Here is a 17433-nt window from a genome sequence, read left to right on the forward strand (position 1 = left end):
CTTTAGTCTGGAAGCAGTTTTCTGATTTTCTTCACATTGCCAGGTGTGAAAAATCAGATCCAGCCCTAAATAATGCTGAAGTACTAGTAACCAAAATCAGGTGTTGCAGTCTGTGTAACCTAATCACTGGGATTCTTTCATTTCAGAGAAGAAAAAGTTTATGAATGTCCAGATTACAAAACTGCAGGCCCCAATTCGTGCTACTTCGATAAAAAGCACACCTCTTTCTGGACCATATACAATATTACTGTGAGGGCAACTAATGAAATGGGAAGTAATGTCTCTGATCCCCATTATGTGGATGTGACTTACATAGGTAAGAGTTAAAAAGTAGTTTCTGTGGAACCAAATTATTCAGAATCATGGGTTGTGACACAAGAATTTTAATTCCAGCTCTCCTTGTATATAGGATTACATTCAAGTTTAAAACTTATACAAATAAGATATTCCTTAGTGTAATAACAAATCAATATTCATCCCTTTACCATCTTATTTTCCAAAGAAGCCAAAAATGCTAAAAGCTTTAAAATTATGTTCAGATAAATATTTATTGGTTTTCCATATTTCTTGTAGTCAAACCCTAAGAAACATCATCCAGCTAAAATCTTTTTTCCACTGTATAAGCAACAGAATCAATTTAATCTTTTAACTAATAATACTTAAATCTGATTACCCAAAAGTAGTTTCCAGACCCAAGAGAAGCTGCATTAGTGCTTTTTATAGCAGTATACTGATAATCTTTTTATAAGACTTTTTCTACAGAGTGACTGTGGACAAGTAATTAGGGTCTTATCTAAGGGAACGGAACATTATCCTTGATAACCATTTTGTTGTCAAGGATCTGGCTGCCAGGAGTCTGGCAACTGGAAAAAGGCTGTTGGAGAAATGGCTTTATACTTTACCTCAATGCAATGACCCAATGAATCTTTGATCAGACAGTGGTAAAATATATGCACAATATGCAGAAGCTCTACCTCTGAACTGAGGGAGATGCAAGTCTGAATCCTGTGTTCCGTTTTTATTTATTTTTGAAATATAGACAGAGCTTTAATATGGTGTTTTGGTTTACTTTTAAGTATCCTTACCTAGAAGTGTAGGGATCATGTGGTTGTGTTTTCTGAATGTAAAAGATGGAGGAGACAAGTTTCATTAGCTGCATCCATGTTTTCAGTGTTCCTAAATATTTATGCCAAGCTTTAATAAGATTATAGTAGAACACAACTTTCAGAACATAACATCAAAGATATTAACTTTGAAATACAGTTGTGGGGAAAAGTAACAATAAATAGAAATGTAAGAAAAATATTTTTGATGATAAATGGTTAAGGCAAATCTCAACATGAGTTTAATACACTTACTACTATTCAGGGGGGGTTTAAAATTCCTAAATCCATACTTAATTTATCTGAAAACTCTTGATTTCTATATTCCAGTAGCAGTTCTAAATTACCAGACCCAATGGAGATGGCAACTATTCACTCACATCATTTTATATTTCTTCCTAAGCTGCAAGGAAAAAAGTCACTTAGATTCTTATTGACAGTTCTTTTATTTCAACAGTACAGCCAGATCCTCCTGTGAATATAACCCTGGAATTAAAAAAGTCAATAAAGAGAAAATCATATCTGGTCCTGACGTGGTCTCCACCCCCACAGGCTGATGTCAGATCTGGATGGCTTACCCTTGAATATGAATTGCGACTAAAGCCTGAAGAAGGAGAGGATTGGGAGGTAAGGATGTCACAAGTTTTTGCTAGATAATATTTTCTGACCAGCTAGATTTTGTCGGCCAGGTCCCATGCCTGAATGTAATGAAGCAGACACTCTAAATAGGTCATAATTTTTCAAAAACGCTTGTATGACCTGTGATTTCCTGCTGGTATCTCAGATGCTGCTGTAAATAGCAGGTGATTAGGTATTTGTTTTTAATTTTGGTCATTATTTATTAATCCTATTGGCATTGTAGTTTAAATTGTTCCTTCTCATTTAGCCATGTTTCTTTCATGATAATTTGTTCTTAATCACAGGTACTTCTTAGATAACAGAAAGCTTCAGTGACATTACGTAAAATAATTTAAATTTATATAAATAACCATTAGGTAGTAAATGTAGTGGCCACCCAACAATAATAATTTTTTATGGCCAGGATCTACAACTTAAACAGCTGAGTGGTAAATTAAAGACTCCAGCTATTGATATTTGACTCCATGCCCTTCTTGTCTGCAGAACTTCCAAACCACCTCTGTATCTCCTCCTGCCATCCCCCTCCCACTGCACTTCCCTCTGACCATTGCAAGACCTACTTTTTATTACCCTGTGCATTTCCACAACTCCACATTGCCTCTTCCTCTCTGCATTTTCTTTCTCCATCTCTGTTTTCTTCCTCCCTCATTAATCTCTGCCTCCTCCTCTTCCTGTCACCATTGCAGTTCCTACCATTACCACAGCTTCTCACCTATTTGCCATAAATTCATGATGTGTTTTTATACAGCAGTTTAATTTACACCAGAGCCAGATCTCATTCCCACCTCCTAGAAAGCTAAACTATAGAAATAAAATAGATGTACCATTATTCCTGCTCAACAATTATTAGGAAAAGATATCCAGAATCATTCTATATTAACATCTTGATTACCAAAACCTTAGCTGTGACATTTATTTTATTTCCAGACTATTTTTGTTGGACAGCAAACACAATACAAAATGTTTAGTTTACATCCTGGAAAGAGGTACATTGTACAGATTCACTGCAAACCAGACCACCATGGACTGTGGAGTGAGTGGAGCCCTGAAATGTATATTGAGATCCCTACTGGTGAGTGGCCAGGCATCCCTTCTGTAATTGTTATTACATGCAAGTTAATGTTATACTTTTTGATAGCTGTTTGTGGCATCCGTGCAGATCCCTTAGTTTCCCTAGGACAGACAAGAACATCATTGCTAAGGTAACCAAATATTTATCATCTCTGCACCATACCCAGATACCTTTCCCCTTCATTACTTTATGATAGAGTTAAGAGGTTGAATAATTTCTTTGCTTATTTAAACCATGTCCTTTCTGTCTGTTGCCTCATTTGTTCTCTTTATGGTAGTTTTTAATTAAAAGAACACTGGCAACTGCATTAAAATGGTGACAGAGACAACAAAGAGTGATTGCCTTCAGACAGTAACAGCTCTTCATTACTTCATTACTCTTTATCTGGAATTCATATGAAATAACCACTTCAGTATGAAAAGTGTTACATTACAACAAAAATCCTTCAAAATATGTAATCCTAGGTCACTTTACCCAGCATTTAATTAATTGTATGATATGTATTTAATAATGCAATGACTACAGGTTTAGTACAACTGGATTTGAACCCAATCTGTATAATTGGCTGTGACAAAATTTTCCTCTCCATGCATTTTTGTATGATTTTTCCAAGACAGTTTATTTCCTGTGCAGTACCATTAGTAAAAATTATATTCATTATTTGATATTACAGGGATTGTTGAGATCTGTCTGTGCTGCTGAAGGCCTCTGTTCGATAATAAATTTGGCAGTTCAGGCCAATTTTTAAAATAAAAGTAATTTGTGAGGGTTTTTTGGCATGCTGACTGCATATGCTAAATGTCTGTCCTTGAATAATTTTGTTTTTTCTTAGACTTTAGAGTAAAAGATATGGTTGTGTGGATCATCGTTGGTGTCCTGTCATCTCTTATATGTTTAATCATGAGCTGGATTATGATTATGAAAGGGTACAGGTAAGCCACCAATTTCACAATTGCATCAAGTCTAAGATCAGAGAAAACTTTCCAAAAATAGAATTCTAATATTTGATTCAATATCCTCTACCATTTACTTTAGCTTATAAACTATTAGTTATAGGTATTTGACTTAATTTGCAACTGATAAAGCAGTGTTTCTGCTTCTTATGGAAACCAGGCTAAATTATCAGTTAGAGACAGCTCTGTTAGATCTGACTAATCTTGGTTAGTCATGTAATATTCATCAAACATTACTTGGAGTATCCCTGTTCTGTAGGAGACATGTTTTTGGGTTTTGTCATAATTTCCTAAAGTAAACAAGGTTATATTATGAGATTGTCTTTCTGCCAGCCTCTCCGTCAATTTCCCAAATGATTTCTTAGAATCCTGGCTAATTTCAATCAAATTTGAAAGAGAAAGGTGTTGCAAAGATTATTGCTATTTTACAAGTCCAACAAAAAATACTGGCTGAGTAGAAGAAAGGGAAAGAAACTGTGGTTGGAAAAGCCATCCTGTTTAGCAGTAATCAGGTAACAGGCAAACATGCACAGACAGCCCCACTAGCCCTCCTGAGCTGTGCCTCACTTCACTCTTTCTTGGGCAGTGGTGAATTTACAGTGGTATTAGAGAACTGGAGGTTAAGGGACAGATGACAATTAAAAGGACATTACTAATTTTACTTTTCCAGTTAAATAACTTTTGTATTGCTAGTATGTTTTTTATAAGTCATCTAAGGGTACTGTATGAGCTGTAACTGGATTTGTAAATTACACAGCTTGAGAGGCAGACAGGAGACAGAGGTCCAACTGGGACATATAAGATATGGGAGAAGTGTTTAAAATCTCAGTCATATTCTGAGGAAGTGGGAGAACAAATAGTGAGCTAGTGTCTGTATTTACAGCTGGTATGTTTGCTCTGGGTTTTTTTTTAGAATGATGGCCTTTATCCTGCCACCAGTTCCAGGACCAAAGATAAAAGGCATAGATACACATCTGCTGGAGGTGAGTACCACAGCCAACAACAAAAGAATTCACCATAACTTGCTTTTCCAACTTACGTACTAGCAAACACAGTTACCACAGTAATGTGTAAAACTGCTTCAATTACTCAGTGTTGGAAATAAGCAACACTTTCCAGTTAAGTATGTGGGGGATATGTGTAAGTCAGAGTTTTGTCTTTCACTTGTAACAGGAATTTAAGAACAGGGTTTGTGACTGCCCTGTTCCTTGGGGCATAAGAAAATGCCTCGGTGAACTTCCTTGTAGTTCTTATGGAAGATGCTTTTCACGGTCTTTAGCTATGCTGCAGAGGCAGAACATGTCTACACTGTAGTTCTCCTCCATTTCCTTCTTGTTAATCTCAGGAGACCTATACCTGCCAAAAGCTCCCTGCTCCTCCCACATTACAACATGAATTTTAGGTTTGTCTCCCCATTGAGGAAATTCAGGAATTATTCTTCTCTTCTTTCAATATTTTCTGCAGCAGTAGAAATCAGGTTTAGGTCTAGCAATGTAACTGTCGAAGTGTTTGTGCATCAAATATGTAGACTGTTCACAATTGTTCTAGTCATATAGTCCTTAAGGTTGACAATGAAAAATTATATCCTCTTCATTATACCTTCAGACAGGAAAATCTGAAGAATTACTGAGTGCTCTTGGTTGCCATGGTTTCCCTCCAACATCAGACTGCGAGGAACTACTGATAGAATATCTAGAGGTAGAGGACAGTGAGGATCAGCAGCTCATGCCAAGTCATGACACTCCAAGTAAAAATGCAAAAATTATTCTCAAGGAAACAGACAGTGACTCAGGCCGAGGGAGCTGTGATAGCCCTTCTCTCCTCCCTGTGAAGTGCAGGGAATCCCGCAGCCTTCCATCTACTCTTCAAACACAAGATGTAAGAGCTAAAGAAAAGAAAGGGGGGAAGGGGAGCTGGGACACTCGGTGTGCGGCCTCGACCTCAGAGCAGAAAACACTCCCTTGTGAGAGTAAAAAGTCGTGCACATGGCTGGCAGCTCAGTTACCCAGTAATCAGGCTGCTATGTTTGCCTACCACAGCACTATGGAGGCATTCAAGATAACACTGAACACCACAAATGTGAACACTTCACCAGTTTTGGTGGGAAATGAAGAAAGTCGTCAATCGCTATATCCTATTGCTGAAACTGTGTATGATGACCTGGAAAAGATAAATGAGATGGAGTATTTCAAAACTGACCAAACCACAGTGCAGGTCAGACAAAATGAACATGGTAACAAGTCACCTTTCCTGAATCCTAAACTAATGGACTATGTAGAAGTTCATAAAGTCAGACCAGATGAGGAACCATCACTATTACTGAAACATAAAGAAAACAATGGAAAGACAAAAAAAGGTACTGTTCCAAAAACCAGCAAAGAATATACCAAGGTCTCAACAGTTGTGGACCATCACATTTTAGTACTATTGCCAGATCAGCGCAGCCAGAACACACCTGTATCTCAAGAACCTGTACCAGAAACATCTCAGAACCCTCAGGAAAGTCAAGCTGAGAAGGATACAAGCCACAGCACGACAACTCCAAGTGACTCCAGAAGAGACGACAGTGGATCAGACTACATGGATCCATCTTCCTTTATGCCCTCCTTTAAATAAGCTTTTAGTACAGCACATACTTAGTAGTTACACACAGTAAAACAAAATCACATAGCAAACAGCTCTTTGGAAAAGCCTAGCCTCCAAAAGCCTATCCTCCTATGTGCATTGTACAGGTAATAAAATAATCTGTGAGTCGAGGTAATAGTCATGGACGTAAATCCTGGATTACTAGCACACATTTCTGACAAAGGGAAATGAGGAAATGGGTCTTGTGTATCATGAAAAATACTCTGTAAAATAATTATTCAGTTCTGCAAAACTTTTGTTGGTTGATGAAGCCTGAGGAAATACCACAGATTCAACAAAGATGAAAATTGTTATGGGTGAGTCAGCAAACCATAGCAATCTGAGCAGTTCCTCCATTAGATAAATTATTGCACAACTGTATTCTTACCTACAATGTGTTTTCTTCTGAATGCATTCTGACACTGCATTGTTTTCTTTATCTTTCTTCTCAATCCTCGAGAAAAAGGAGCTCTTGTACATGACAAATCATATACAACAGTGAATATATTCTACAAATGGCAGTAAAATAACAAATTATTCTAAATATATTTTGTTTAGTTTCAATGTGACAGAAAGCTGCATCCCATTCATATCCTAGTCCAGACAAACCAAAATGAAAAAGAAAGCAGGATAATATATGATATACTGCCTTACTGTATATAATACACAATTTTACTTTAATATAAGCCCATATGTTTAACTACATATTTTTAAAGGCTATTTTTCTATTACCAAAAAAGAGCAAAATGAAATATTTTTTAATTGCCCAATGCTATTTAGCTGCTGAGGAACTTTTCTTTCCTTCTGCTGAGGCAGTAACAAGTAAAGCTATAATTTCTATAAAAAGCATAAAATTAAACTTTATACTAATTAAGAATATGGAGACATTTTTAAACTATATTTCTAATATATTACAGATATATTACTATTTGAATTGTAAATTATTTGTTTCACAGGTTTTTTATTACCTGTAATTATATAATTAAAATAGAGTTTAGGTTTTGAGACCCAAGCTTCTTTCCCTTTGGATTTGTACTCTGATGCCAACTGTAAATGACATGGGGCTCTCCTGTATCCTGCACTTTTGTCTGAGCCTGGAAGTAAAATTTGAAATCATATTTTTCATAATGAATTTATGAACATTAGTTTTGGAATCAGCCTCCAAGGTCTGATTCAGACCTCCACTGAAAAAGCAGTGGGAATGAGGAGTCCATGTACTTGGGCTGGTCATGTGTCCCCAGAACAGCAGTGGGAACAGCAAGGATCCATTATATCCCATGTAACTGAAGATAGAATCAAAATTATACTGTAGTGGCTGCAAAGTTGCTCTGGTCTTCCTTCTTGAAACAAAAGTTTAATTGACTCCAGAAAAGTATGATCATATGATGACTAGCTAAAAGTGGGCCAAGTATTTAGCCAGCATCTCTAGCTTCAGGGGAAACTGGAAACTTGAGGTGAGGTAATGGTCCTGTACCTGTGGAGGGGAGTGTATTTGATAGATGCTCTCTCTTTTGTCAGTCTCCTTCCTGAACAGCTTTACTTTTCTCCATATTTTTATGATTTTATGCACTGAGCAAGCCTTCCTGCAGTATCAGGTACTTGTTGCAGAGCCAGACAAAAGAGAATTTCAGATTTTGAAGGTCCCAGAAGGCCATATCTAATTCAGCAAATCAGATTCTCACCCTTTACCTTCAAAGCCCTGGAACTGCTCAAGCACAGGTTGGTGAGCACCTAGCCTTTGCAGACAGGGCATTAAAACTTAACTAATCATCTGTGTGTCTATAAACATACGTGGTAGTAACATTAGGGTGGCATCAGATTTAGAGACTGTCCTCTGTACAGGCAACTGCCCAATTCCAGGAGCTGATAAGAGCAGTCTGGATGCTCTGCTGAAGGTGGGGGAAGGCATCCTAGATCCCTTAATTCAACCACTTATTTAACACATGAAGACGTGAAGGGGCTACTCCAGGTATCAAACATAAAACTCAGTTATAGTTAATTGAACAATTTTCCAATAGATACTCTGTCTGTAGTATACCTTACAAATTTCTAGAGATGCTAGAAGTACTGCAAAGAAACTCTTGAGTTATGAGGAATGTGTGTGTAAGCTGACAACACACTGTGTCTGACAGTGTCTTATTAAATCTTCAGTTTTCTGACTGAATCTAACAGAGCTAATAGGATCAGACACATTCCTCTTTCTTTACACAGAAAACTCTGACTGTGTTATTTCCTACACCTAGTGATGTGCATAAAGATATGCTGCTACAGGCTTTCTGGGATGTATCTAGTAATGCACAGAAGCTGTAGTATCTCATAAAGCCTAGAGCGTAAAGATGTTCCGTATAGGGTAGATTTCTAAGGTTAGAACACAGTGACTACCCAGACGCATGACAGTAACAGGCTGTTCCCACCATATCTTTTACCTGAAGTTACTTCTCACCTGAAGCAAACAGACACAACAGTTAGCAGATTTTAAGTGTATGATTCATCCTGCCTAACTGTAGGCATGTGTGCCTCCAATAATCCACACAGAAGGAAAGTCAAGGAGTTTCTCTGCTTTGTCATAAATGAATACTGAAACTGTAAAATACTTGTAGCCTAAATTACTTTGTGTGGTGTTGAGCATCTCCCACCTTTGCTCATGAATGTCTCAATATGCCAAATCATCATGTCTCCCTGTGAAAAGGGAAAGTCAGCTACAGTGGAAAAGGGGCATTTACTTTCTGCTTTGAAATGTTGGGGGATTTGCTAGCTAAGTGTAATTTGAGCACATTGTCATAAATATATTTAATTCTTGAAGCTGAACAAATGTGCAGATAGAATAATTTTCCCTTGAATTTGCTTATATTTTCCAAAACACCTTGTTCCTCAGTGGCAGAGCTTCTGAAAGTGACCTTAAACATCTGAAAGTACATTAAAAAATAAAATACCAGTGTTCTGTAGAATCAAAATAACCTTCAGCTAAGTATTTGGTCCTTTGAATTTTCAAATAATTAATTTTTTCTGTTTGCAACAATATTTTTCTTGCAGGTCTTTAAGCTTTTCATTAGGAAGTACATGAGTTTTTGCAGCAGTTCTACAGAGTCAATCAGTATAAAATTATAGCACACCAGTGGGGAAAAACAGGCTCTTGATACTTCCTTTGATATGCAGAGGGATGAACAGAATTTACCCCTCTAATTCTTGCACAGTTAGTCAAATTTTTCACTTGGAATAATTATTTCAAGAATGTGAATGATGTTTTCAATGTCAAAGTTATCCACATGTCATTTATAGTGTGAACTACTTTGTAATGGCATAAAAGCCCTAAAAGGTAGCATAAAGACTCTTCTACATAATTAGTTTTACAAAATCCCTAAAATTGAACATTTATATGTTATTTAATTACCTTTCCTTCTGATTCAGACTAATTTTAACATTTTTTCTTCAGTATTGGCAAATATGATTCGTTACCATACAGTTGTTTACTAGATTTTTTTTTACCAGAGACATATTGGATGTACAATTTTAGTATTTCTGTGTAATATTTCAGACTTTAGAAGAAATACAAACTAATGAATTGGCATGTGCTCACAAAGCTCAGTATCACACATGATGAGGACTTTAGGTTTGGTCTTTATGATACTATGTAACTACAAAGATTTTTTTTTTAAATGCAGTGAATTAACCTGATATAATATTAGTAAGAGGATGTATGTGTTTATGGAACAAACTGTAAAACAAATATGTAATGATGATTTATGTCAAACCAGTGAATTCTGTAGTATACCTGTTTGTGTGTGTATGTTTAAATGGCTGAAAAATAGACAGCTGCTTTAAATGTCATTCAAGTATCCAAAGTGTAGTAGCAGCAGGTGTTCAAAATGAATAAGCAGAATTTTTTGTGCTTTCTGAAGCATTATTTATGTGGGGTTTACATCATGAAGCCTGTAAGTGTATTTCGTAATTTCATGGCAACTATAAACTGATCTGAAGGTGTTGTGCAAGGAAACTGAAGTCCTGTAAGCCACTTGATAGACATCAGACATCTTCTACAAAGCCGTAAAGGCAAATGAAGTGAAAAAAGCATCATGAGATCAGGCATCACATTCTCAAATAATTGCTACCTCTGAGGTTTTTTTTTGCTCCCTTTAAAAGGCAAACAAGAAAAAGCATTTCGCTTTGTGTGTAAATTTGTGACTTGATCTATCAAGAATTTTAAAATTTTATTTGTAAATTCAAAATATTTTTGTTAACAAACAGCTTGTCATGGAATCATCACTTACATGGCAGTGGTAGTATGAGGATGGAATATTCTAGATGTGTAGCAAAATTAAGTGTTTTTAATATGGGGAAAAAAAAAACCTAAAGAAAGTTCTACTTTGTAAGAATATCCTTCGTGCCCAGATGGGCAGTCAAGAATCAGTCCCATTCCTGACCTGAAAAGTTTTTTGCCAGTATTTGTATTTCCAGGTCACTGGGACTGATCGAGCCAATTTTCCAGAAGTGCTTTCATTCTGGATCTCAGCTATGGAACTTGGTATTTATCAATAATTGGTATTTAGAATTACCTGTTTTCAACTGATTTCCTAGGAAGCAAACCTTCCAGTTCTGTCTCTAAATGAGTAAAAATGGAAAGCCCTGCTCTCAGCTATCTCAAACAGTCGTACTAAAATCAGGCTCCAGTTCCTGTGGGTGCGGAAAGATGGACTGAATTATAACAATTTTAATAACTTTGTGGATCAGCCTTGAAAACCATTTTGAAACAAATCAGGGATTTTCTTCATTTTTCTGGTGTATATCAAGCAGAAAAATAAAGATGCCTAAATACATAATACATGGGGATATAAAGAGCTTAAATATCTTAGAAGCATAGAACAGTTTAGGTTGGAAACAACCTATAAGGTCATAGAGTCCAAATGTTAATCTGGTCCTGCCAAGTTCACCACTAAGTGACAGGGAGAGGGACAAGAATGCTGCATGTGACAGAGCAGAAGAGTACAGTCACTGTGGGATGCTACATGGTAGATGATGAGGGAAAAATGCATTTTGACTACAGCTGAAAAGCAGGGGGGAAGACGGGAAAATGGAAGGGAAAGAATCAAATATAAGAATAGATTGTAAAATGTGAGCACTAGCAGAACTGAGAGAAATGATAAATGAGTTAGTGAGGGGGGAAAAAGGAAGAGAAGAAAATACTTTAATATCAAAAGTGGGAATGTGCACAGCTACCTGGTATAGTCCACAAAAGCAGTAAAGCGTTATGGTTGGCAAAATGCTGAAATCAGCTATGATGGATCAGCTGTTTCATATGAGCAGAAAAAGTCCTATACATGAGAAGTGGTCATTCTTTTTCTGCCAGTTACGGGATTTTTCTTCCCCCTATCTGACATTGGTCCCAGGCAAAAACAAAACTTGAAGAGCCAGGCTCTGCATCTGATCTGACACTGCATTTCCTACATTCCTAAAGGAAAAAATCAAGAGAAATAAAGTGCACCACACTACTTTTATAAACAACCTTCTGTTTTTCACACAGATATACAGGTGAGATTTATTTATCCATTTACATTGTCCCACACATATTTCTACCATCCTTAAACATTGTTCTGTTTTTATTTTGTACATATAATTCAATGGCCTGGAAGTTCCAAGAGAAAAAACATTTTGGGGATATTACTAAGCAGCCTCTTGGAATTTCTGGGCATTGTTTCAGTTTGTACCTGTGACAATGTACCTGTTAATACTTTCCTTAGTTGGAAAGTCTCTGTCTTGGTAATAAATTCTGAAAATTACCAAGTTAGGTTTAAAATACATCTCTTCAATATGTTACATTTTTAAGAGGCACTATTATATCTGTTGGAAGTAGTTAAGAAAAATACCTGCATTAGTCGTGTGGCCTCTTAGAGTGCTAATATGCAAAGAGCTGATCTTATACTCAAGATGTTGGTGCATAGAGCAGTTAGATATAACAAGGTCTTTTTTTATATATTCCTCTTTTTGGAAGGTTTTTTGTCCTTTTCTACTCGGTGATGCTGCTTGTCTTGGATCTTGACATTATTTAACTATTTTTTTTAACAATGCTGCTTTTGGATCTATTTTTTGTGAGCTGCTGAGTACCTTCACCTCATTTTGACATCAATAAAAATTGGAAGATTTCATTTCAGTTCCTGCAGTGGTTAGTTTCAGCAACTTTTTAGAGGATGCTGAAAATCATTGTACAAGTGACTTGTAGAAAATTTTCCTTCAGTAGGATGCAAAACTATGCATGTCTAGAAAAAGGCAGATTTTTCTACAGACAGAACTATAATGATGTCATATCACATTTTTTAAAATTCATAATGCTGTAGACTACTCTTAATTCTCATCCCTTTGTCTTTCATTCCAAAAGGGAGAGGAAACTACTGCTCAGCTATACTTAGAAAGAGCTCCTAGGCTGCTTTAGTGTTGTATATTTTTAATTTTGGAAAGTAATTTTTTCTATTCTGACTACAAAAACAGTTCATCTGATATAATATAACCATCAGTTCTTATATATGTGTTATATTGCTCAGAGATACTCAGCACTATCTTAGCTTCTGAAATATTTTTGTTGTTTTTGTGTATGTTTTAGTCATTGTGTAAGATATAGCAGTACTGAGGGCACTGTTATGAAAAAGTACAGCCCAGAAAAAACATGTTAATCATAAACTAATCGTATTTGTTCAAAATTCTGATGTGCTACTAAGTGAGGGTAAAAGTCTGTGGAACCTCCCTTGCCTTTAATTGTGCCAGGAGACTCTCAAAGAAACCAAAATTGCACCTTCTGAATAATTTTCAGAATAAACTGTATATTTTCAGCAGAGAAAGAGATGACCCAATACTTAGAGAAAACTTATTTCCATTTGCATAAACCATTTCGCTGGTAGATTTGCAATACAAGCTAGGCATTTTTTCCACTTCAGTTTCAAAATTTGTATGCAATGTGGAACATGAGAGGTTATTGCAGTGTCATTACTGTAGCAACAGAATGACTTTAAGCACAATTATTCTATGAACCGGATCCAAATTTTTTTTGTAAATTTCTAAAATACAAGAAGTTGTAAGAATCAGATTTCATATATTGTATGTACATTCTTTGGAGAATACTGGTATAAAAGTAGTTGCTCAGGAATTCTTCATTGTTTCTATGTGTATCTAAAAGAAAATGCTTTCAAATACATTTTTTAAGTTCTTAATATTGAAAATGCTGGCTTTACTAAAATCTGTTAGTGTTTTCACTTGTAAGATCAATATTGTTATGAGGTCTGTAGCTTTCTGATGAATTTTTTGATCTTTTGTCATTGTAAAATCTCTTTGCAATGGTGTTCGCATTTCAGTTTAATAAAAGTTCGTGAATAAAATTCCAAGATTCTGTATTTCTTCATGATATGCAACATTTCTACTATATAACGTACAGAAAGAAAAAGGAAAATCCAGGCATCCAAGACACTCTGTAGGGCAGGATTCTGCTGTTTTCCATGGGGAAAGCTCAATGATAGATATTTAACCAATTTTGGTGCACTAAGTAATTGAGCAAGGTAACACAGATGCTCACATGCCTGGTCACAACTTTTATGTTTCTTTATGGCTCTTCATGTTGATTTAAATTGTATTTATCATTGAAAATCAGGGATTTGTTTAGCAAAGGTAAAGTTTGATCAAGAAAGGTTGAGGGTTGGGGGAGTCCTAAAGTGTGTAGGCACTGCCCTGGTTACTAGAGAGTATTCATCTCTGACACTTTGCACCAACATTGGGCAGCTTTCCTGCAAAACTAGGGTTGCCCCCCAGGATACCTGGGGTCAGTCTGCTGTCTTAGGAGCAGGCAGGGTCATCAAAAGAAATGTGAAATACCTCTCACTGCCAACTGTGTCTGGTTAAACTGTGTGCCAATTTCCATTTCAGGAAATGCCAGCTTGACCCTTGATTCTTAAGTATGACAAAGATGTTCTGGTTTTGGCTGGGTGGGGCAGAGTTAATTTTCCCCACAGCAGGTGGGGCTGTGTTTTGGATTTGTGCTGAACACAGTGATGATAATAGAGATGTTTTTGTTGCTGCTGAGCAGAACTTACACGGAGCCAAGGCCTTTTCTGGGTGGGTGGGAGACTGGGAGGAGACAGCTGGGACAGGTGACCCCAAGTGACCAAAGGGATATTCCAGACCATGCTCAATGCGAAGTACTGAGTAAAGACAGGGCATTTGGAGCAATGGTGTTTGTCTTCCCCAGTCACCATTACTAGTGACAGGCCCTGCTCACCTGGAGATGGCTGAACTCCTGCCTGACCATGGGACATGGTGAATTAATTCCTTTTGCTTTGCTTGCAGGTGTGGCTTTTGCTTTTCCTATCAAACTCTATCTTGGCCCAAGGGTTTTCCAGGTTTTACCCTTCCCTTCCTCTCCCCATTCCCACTGGTGGGAGACTGAGTGTGTGGCTGCCCAGGGCTTGGCTGATGGCAAGTAATGGAGAAAGGAAGTAGAGCTTCCCAATTCTCCCATCCTTGTAGAAGGTTGTGCTACACCTCTTCCCTGACAAAACAAGGGAATAAATGGGTCATCAGCCTAGAGAGGTTAGCCCTCAGCGTATCTGCCACTTTCTCCCCATCCACCCAGATGTATTTAACATAACACAATTCACAGAATCACAGACTGGGTCAGGTTGAAGGGTCCCACACTAGGTCATCTGGTCCAAAATCCCCGCTCAAGCATCACCCCAGAGGACACAGCAGAGGACTGCATCCAGGCAGTTCTTGAGTGTTTTCAGTGAGGGAGACAGTCTTCTTTACTTTGTGTGTGTGTGATTGTGCTCTTCCACTGCACGATCACACACACAGTAAAGAAGATTTTTCTCATGTTCAGGTGGAATTCTCTGTGCATCAGTTTCTGCCTGCTGTCTCATGTCCTGCTGCCTGGTACCACTGAACAGAGCCTGGTCCATGCTCTGACCCCTCCCTGCAGTCACTGACAGACACTGATGGGGTCCCCTCTCAGTTATGCCTTTCAAGGCTGAACAGGATCAATTCTCTCAGCCTTTCCTCATAATGGAGATGCTCCAATCCCCTGATCACCTTTGTAGCTCTCTGCTGGACCCACTCCAGGAGCTCCATGTCTCTGTTCCATGCATGTCCCTCCATGCTCCAGAGACCAGCACTGAGCACAGACTCCAGGTGAGAGACCTCACTAGAGCTGAGTGGCAGGGCAGGATCACCTCCCTTGAATTTCTGGCAGTGCTCTTCCAAAGGCATCCAGGATTCTGTTGGCCTTCCTGGCCACACGGGCAGAGCTGCTCATGCACAGTTTGGTGTCCACCAGGAGCCCCAGCTCCTGCTCCACAGAGCTGCTTCCCACCAGGTTGGGCCCCAGCCTGTGCTGGTACCCAGGGCTGTTCCTCCCCAGGTGCAGGACCCTGCATTTTCCTGTGCTGGATTTCAAAGTTCTTCTCTGACCACCTCTCCAGCCTGTCGAGGCTCTTCTGAAGGGCTCACGGTCAAACTGTGTCAGAGGAAGACTCGGGATGGGACAGCGCAGGTGACACTAAGGGGACAGAACTAGATGACACCACAAGAACACCACGGGATGACACCAGGGGACAGCACGGGATGACCTCAGGGGATGGAATGTGATGACACCGTGGGGACAGCAGCACACGTGCCGGGGCCGTGCGCTGCCCGGGCGGGCGGCCATGGCGGGGCGGCTGCGGCGGCTCGGCGGCGGTGAGGGAGCGGCGGGGGCGCTAAGGGAGCGGAGGGGGCGCTGAGGGAGCGGAGGGGGCGCTGAGGGAGCGGCGGTAGCGCTGAGGGAGCGGAGGGGGCTCTGAGGGAGCGGAGGGGGCGCTGAGGGAGCGGAGGGAGCGGAGGGGGCGCTGAGGGAGCGGCGGTAGCGCTGAGGGAGCGGAGGGGGCTCTGAGGGAGCGGAGGGGGCGCTGAGGGAGCGGAGGGAGCGGAGGGGGCGCTGAGGGAGCGGCGGTAGCGCTGAGGGAGCGGAGGGGGCGCTGAGGGAGCGGCGGTAGCGCTGAGGGAGCGGAGGGGGCGCTGAGGGAGCGGAGGGGGCGCTGAGGGAGCGGCGGTAGCGCTGAGGGAGCGGAGGGGGCGGTGAGGGAGCGGAGGGGGCGCTGAGGGAGCGGAGGGGGCGCTGAGGGAGCGGAGGGGGCATCCTCCGGGGGCGCGGCCCGGGGGCGGCCGGGACTCCGTGCAGCTCGGGAGGGACGGCAGCACCGTGCCTGCGCGCGGGGTGGAAGCGCTTTCGGTGCAGCTGCAAATCCCTTGGAAAGAGTTCCAAGGGTAAAGCTTCCCTAACTCATGGGTTTTCAACTACTCTTTTGAGAAGGGACTCTTGTAGATTCTATATTCATTAGTGCTGTAAGATTCTATATTCATTAGTGTTGTAAGGGACGTGCCATTGTGTCTAATTAATTTCAGGAAACTTTATTCTTCAGTCATTTACATTTCACATGTGTTTTAACCTTTGGCTTTTAAAAACAACTATGTAACTCTCAGTAGTTAGTGTTCTAGGTGCAGGAATAGAGTCTCTTGAGATAACTCCTGGCAGAATCACAGGATGGGTCAGGTAGGAAGGGACCACCGTGAGTCATCTGGTCCAGCCTCCCTGCTCCAGCAGGGCCACCCCAGAGCACACAGCACAGCATTGTGTCCAGAGGGCTCTTGAATATCTCCAGTGAGGGAGACTCCACAACCTCTCTGGGCAATCAGGTGCCTCTGATACCTGCTGAATTGCATGGGCACTTCAATGAAAGGCAGGACAGTGTGATGTTCCCAGGATTTTGGAGCAAGGATGGAAGATGGCAGCTGGAGTTGTCAGGGCCCTAAGCACAGCTCGTGTCCCCTGAACAGCCTCCCCCAGGGCTGTACCCCTTGTCCAGGAGCCCTTGGTTTCATGTCTGCCCCATTCAGTCTCTGCCTCAGCTGAGCCATGAGCCTTGCCACCAGCCCAGCCCTGGCTCTGTCTCCTGGATGGACCTTGCACTTCTGCTGTGGCCTTGTGTCCAGCCCTGCCCTGGCCCCATCTGCTGCTGCTCCTGCCTGGGTG

General features: G+C 40.0%; 1 protein-coding gene across 1 annotated transcript in view; it reads left to right on the plus strand.

The window, feature by feature from the left end:
* PRLR (prolactin receptor) overlaps nucleotides 1–13753 on the plus strand; it is a 91956-nt gene extending 78203 nt beyond the window's left edge. The window contains exons 9-14 of the mRNA XM_054652350.2: nucleotides 147–316; nucleotides 1561–1730; nucleotides 2670–2814; nucleotides 3647–3746; nucleotides 4681–4750; nucleotides 5373–13753. Of these exons, the coding sequence (XP_054508325.2) occupies nucleotides 147–316; nucleotides 1561–1730; nucleotides 2670–2814; nucleotides 3647–3746; nucleotides 4681–4750; nucleotides 5373–6383 (1666 nt within the window). The 3' untranslated portion in view covers nucleotides 6384–13753. The remainder of the gene's footprint in view (nucleotides 1–146; nucleotides 317–1560; nucleotides 1731–2669; nucleotides 2815–3646; nucleotides 3747–4680; nucleotides 4751–5372) is intronic.
* Nucleotides 13754–17433: the final 3680 nt, after the last annotated feature.

The sequence above is a fragment of the Agelaius phoeniceus genome, chromosome Z (assembly GCF_051311805.1).
Source record: "Agelaius phoeniceus isolate bAgePho1 chromosome Z, bAgePho1.hap1, whole genome shotgun sequence".
NCBI classification, from domain to species: Eukaryota; Metazoa; Chordata; class Aves; order Passeriformes; family Icteridae; genus Agelaius; species Agelaius phoeniceus.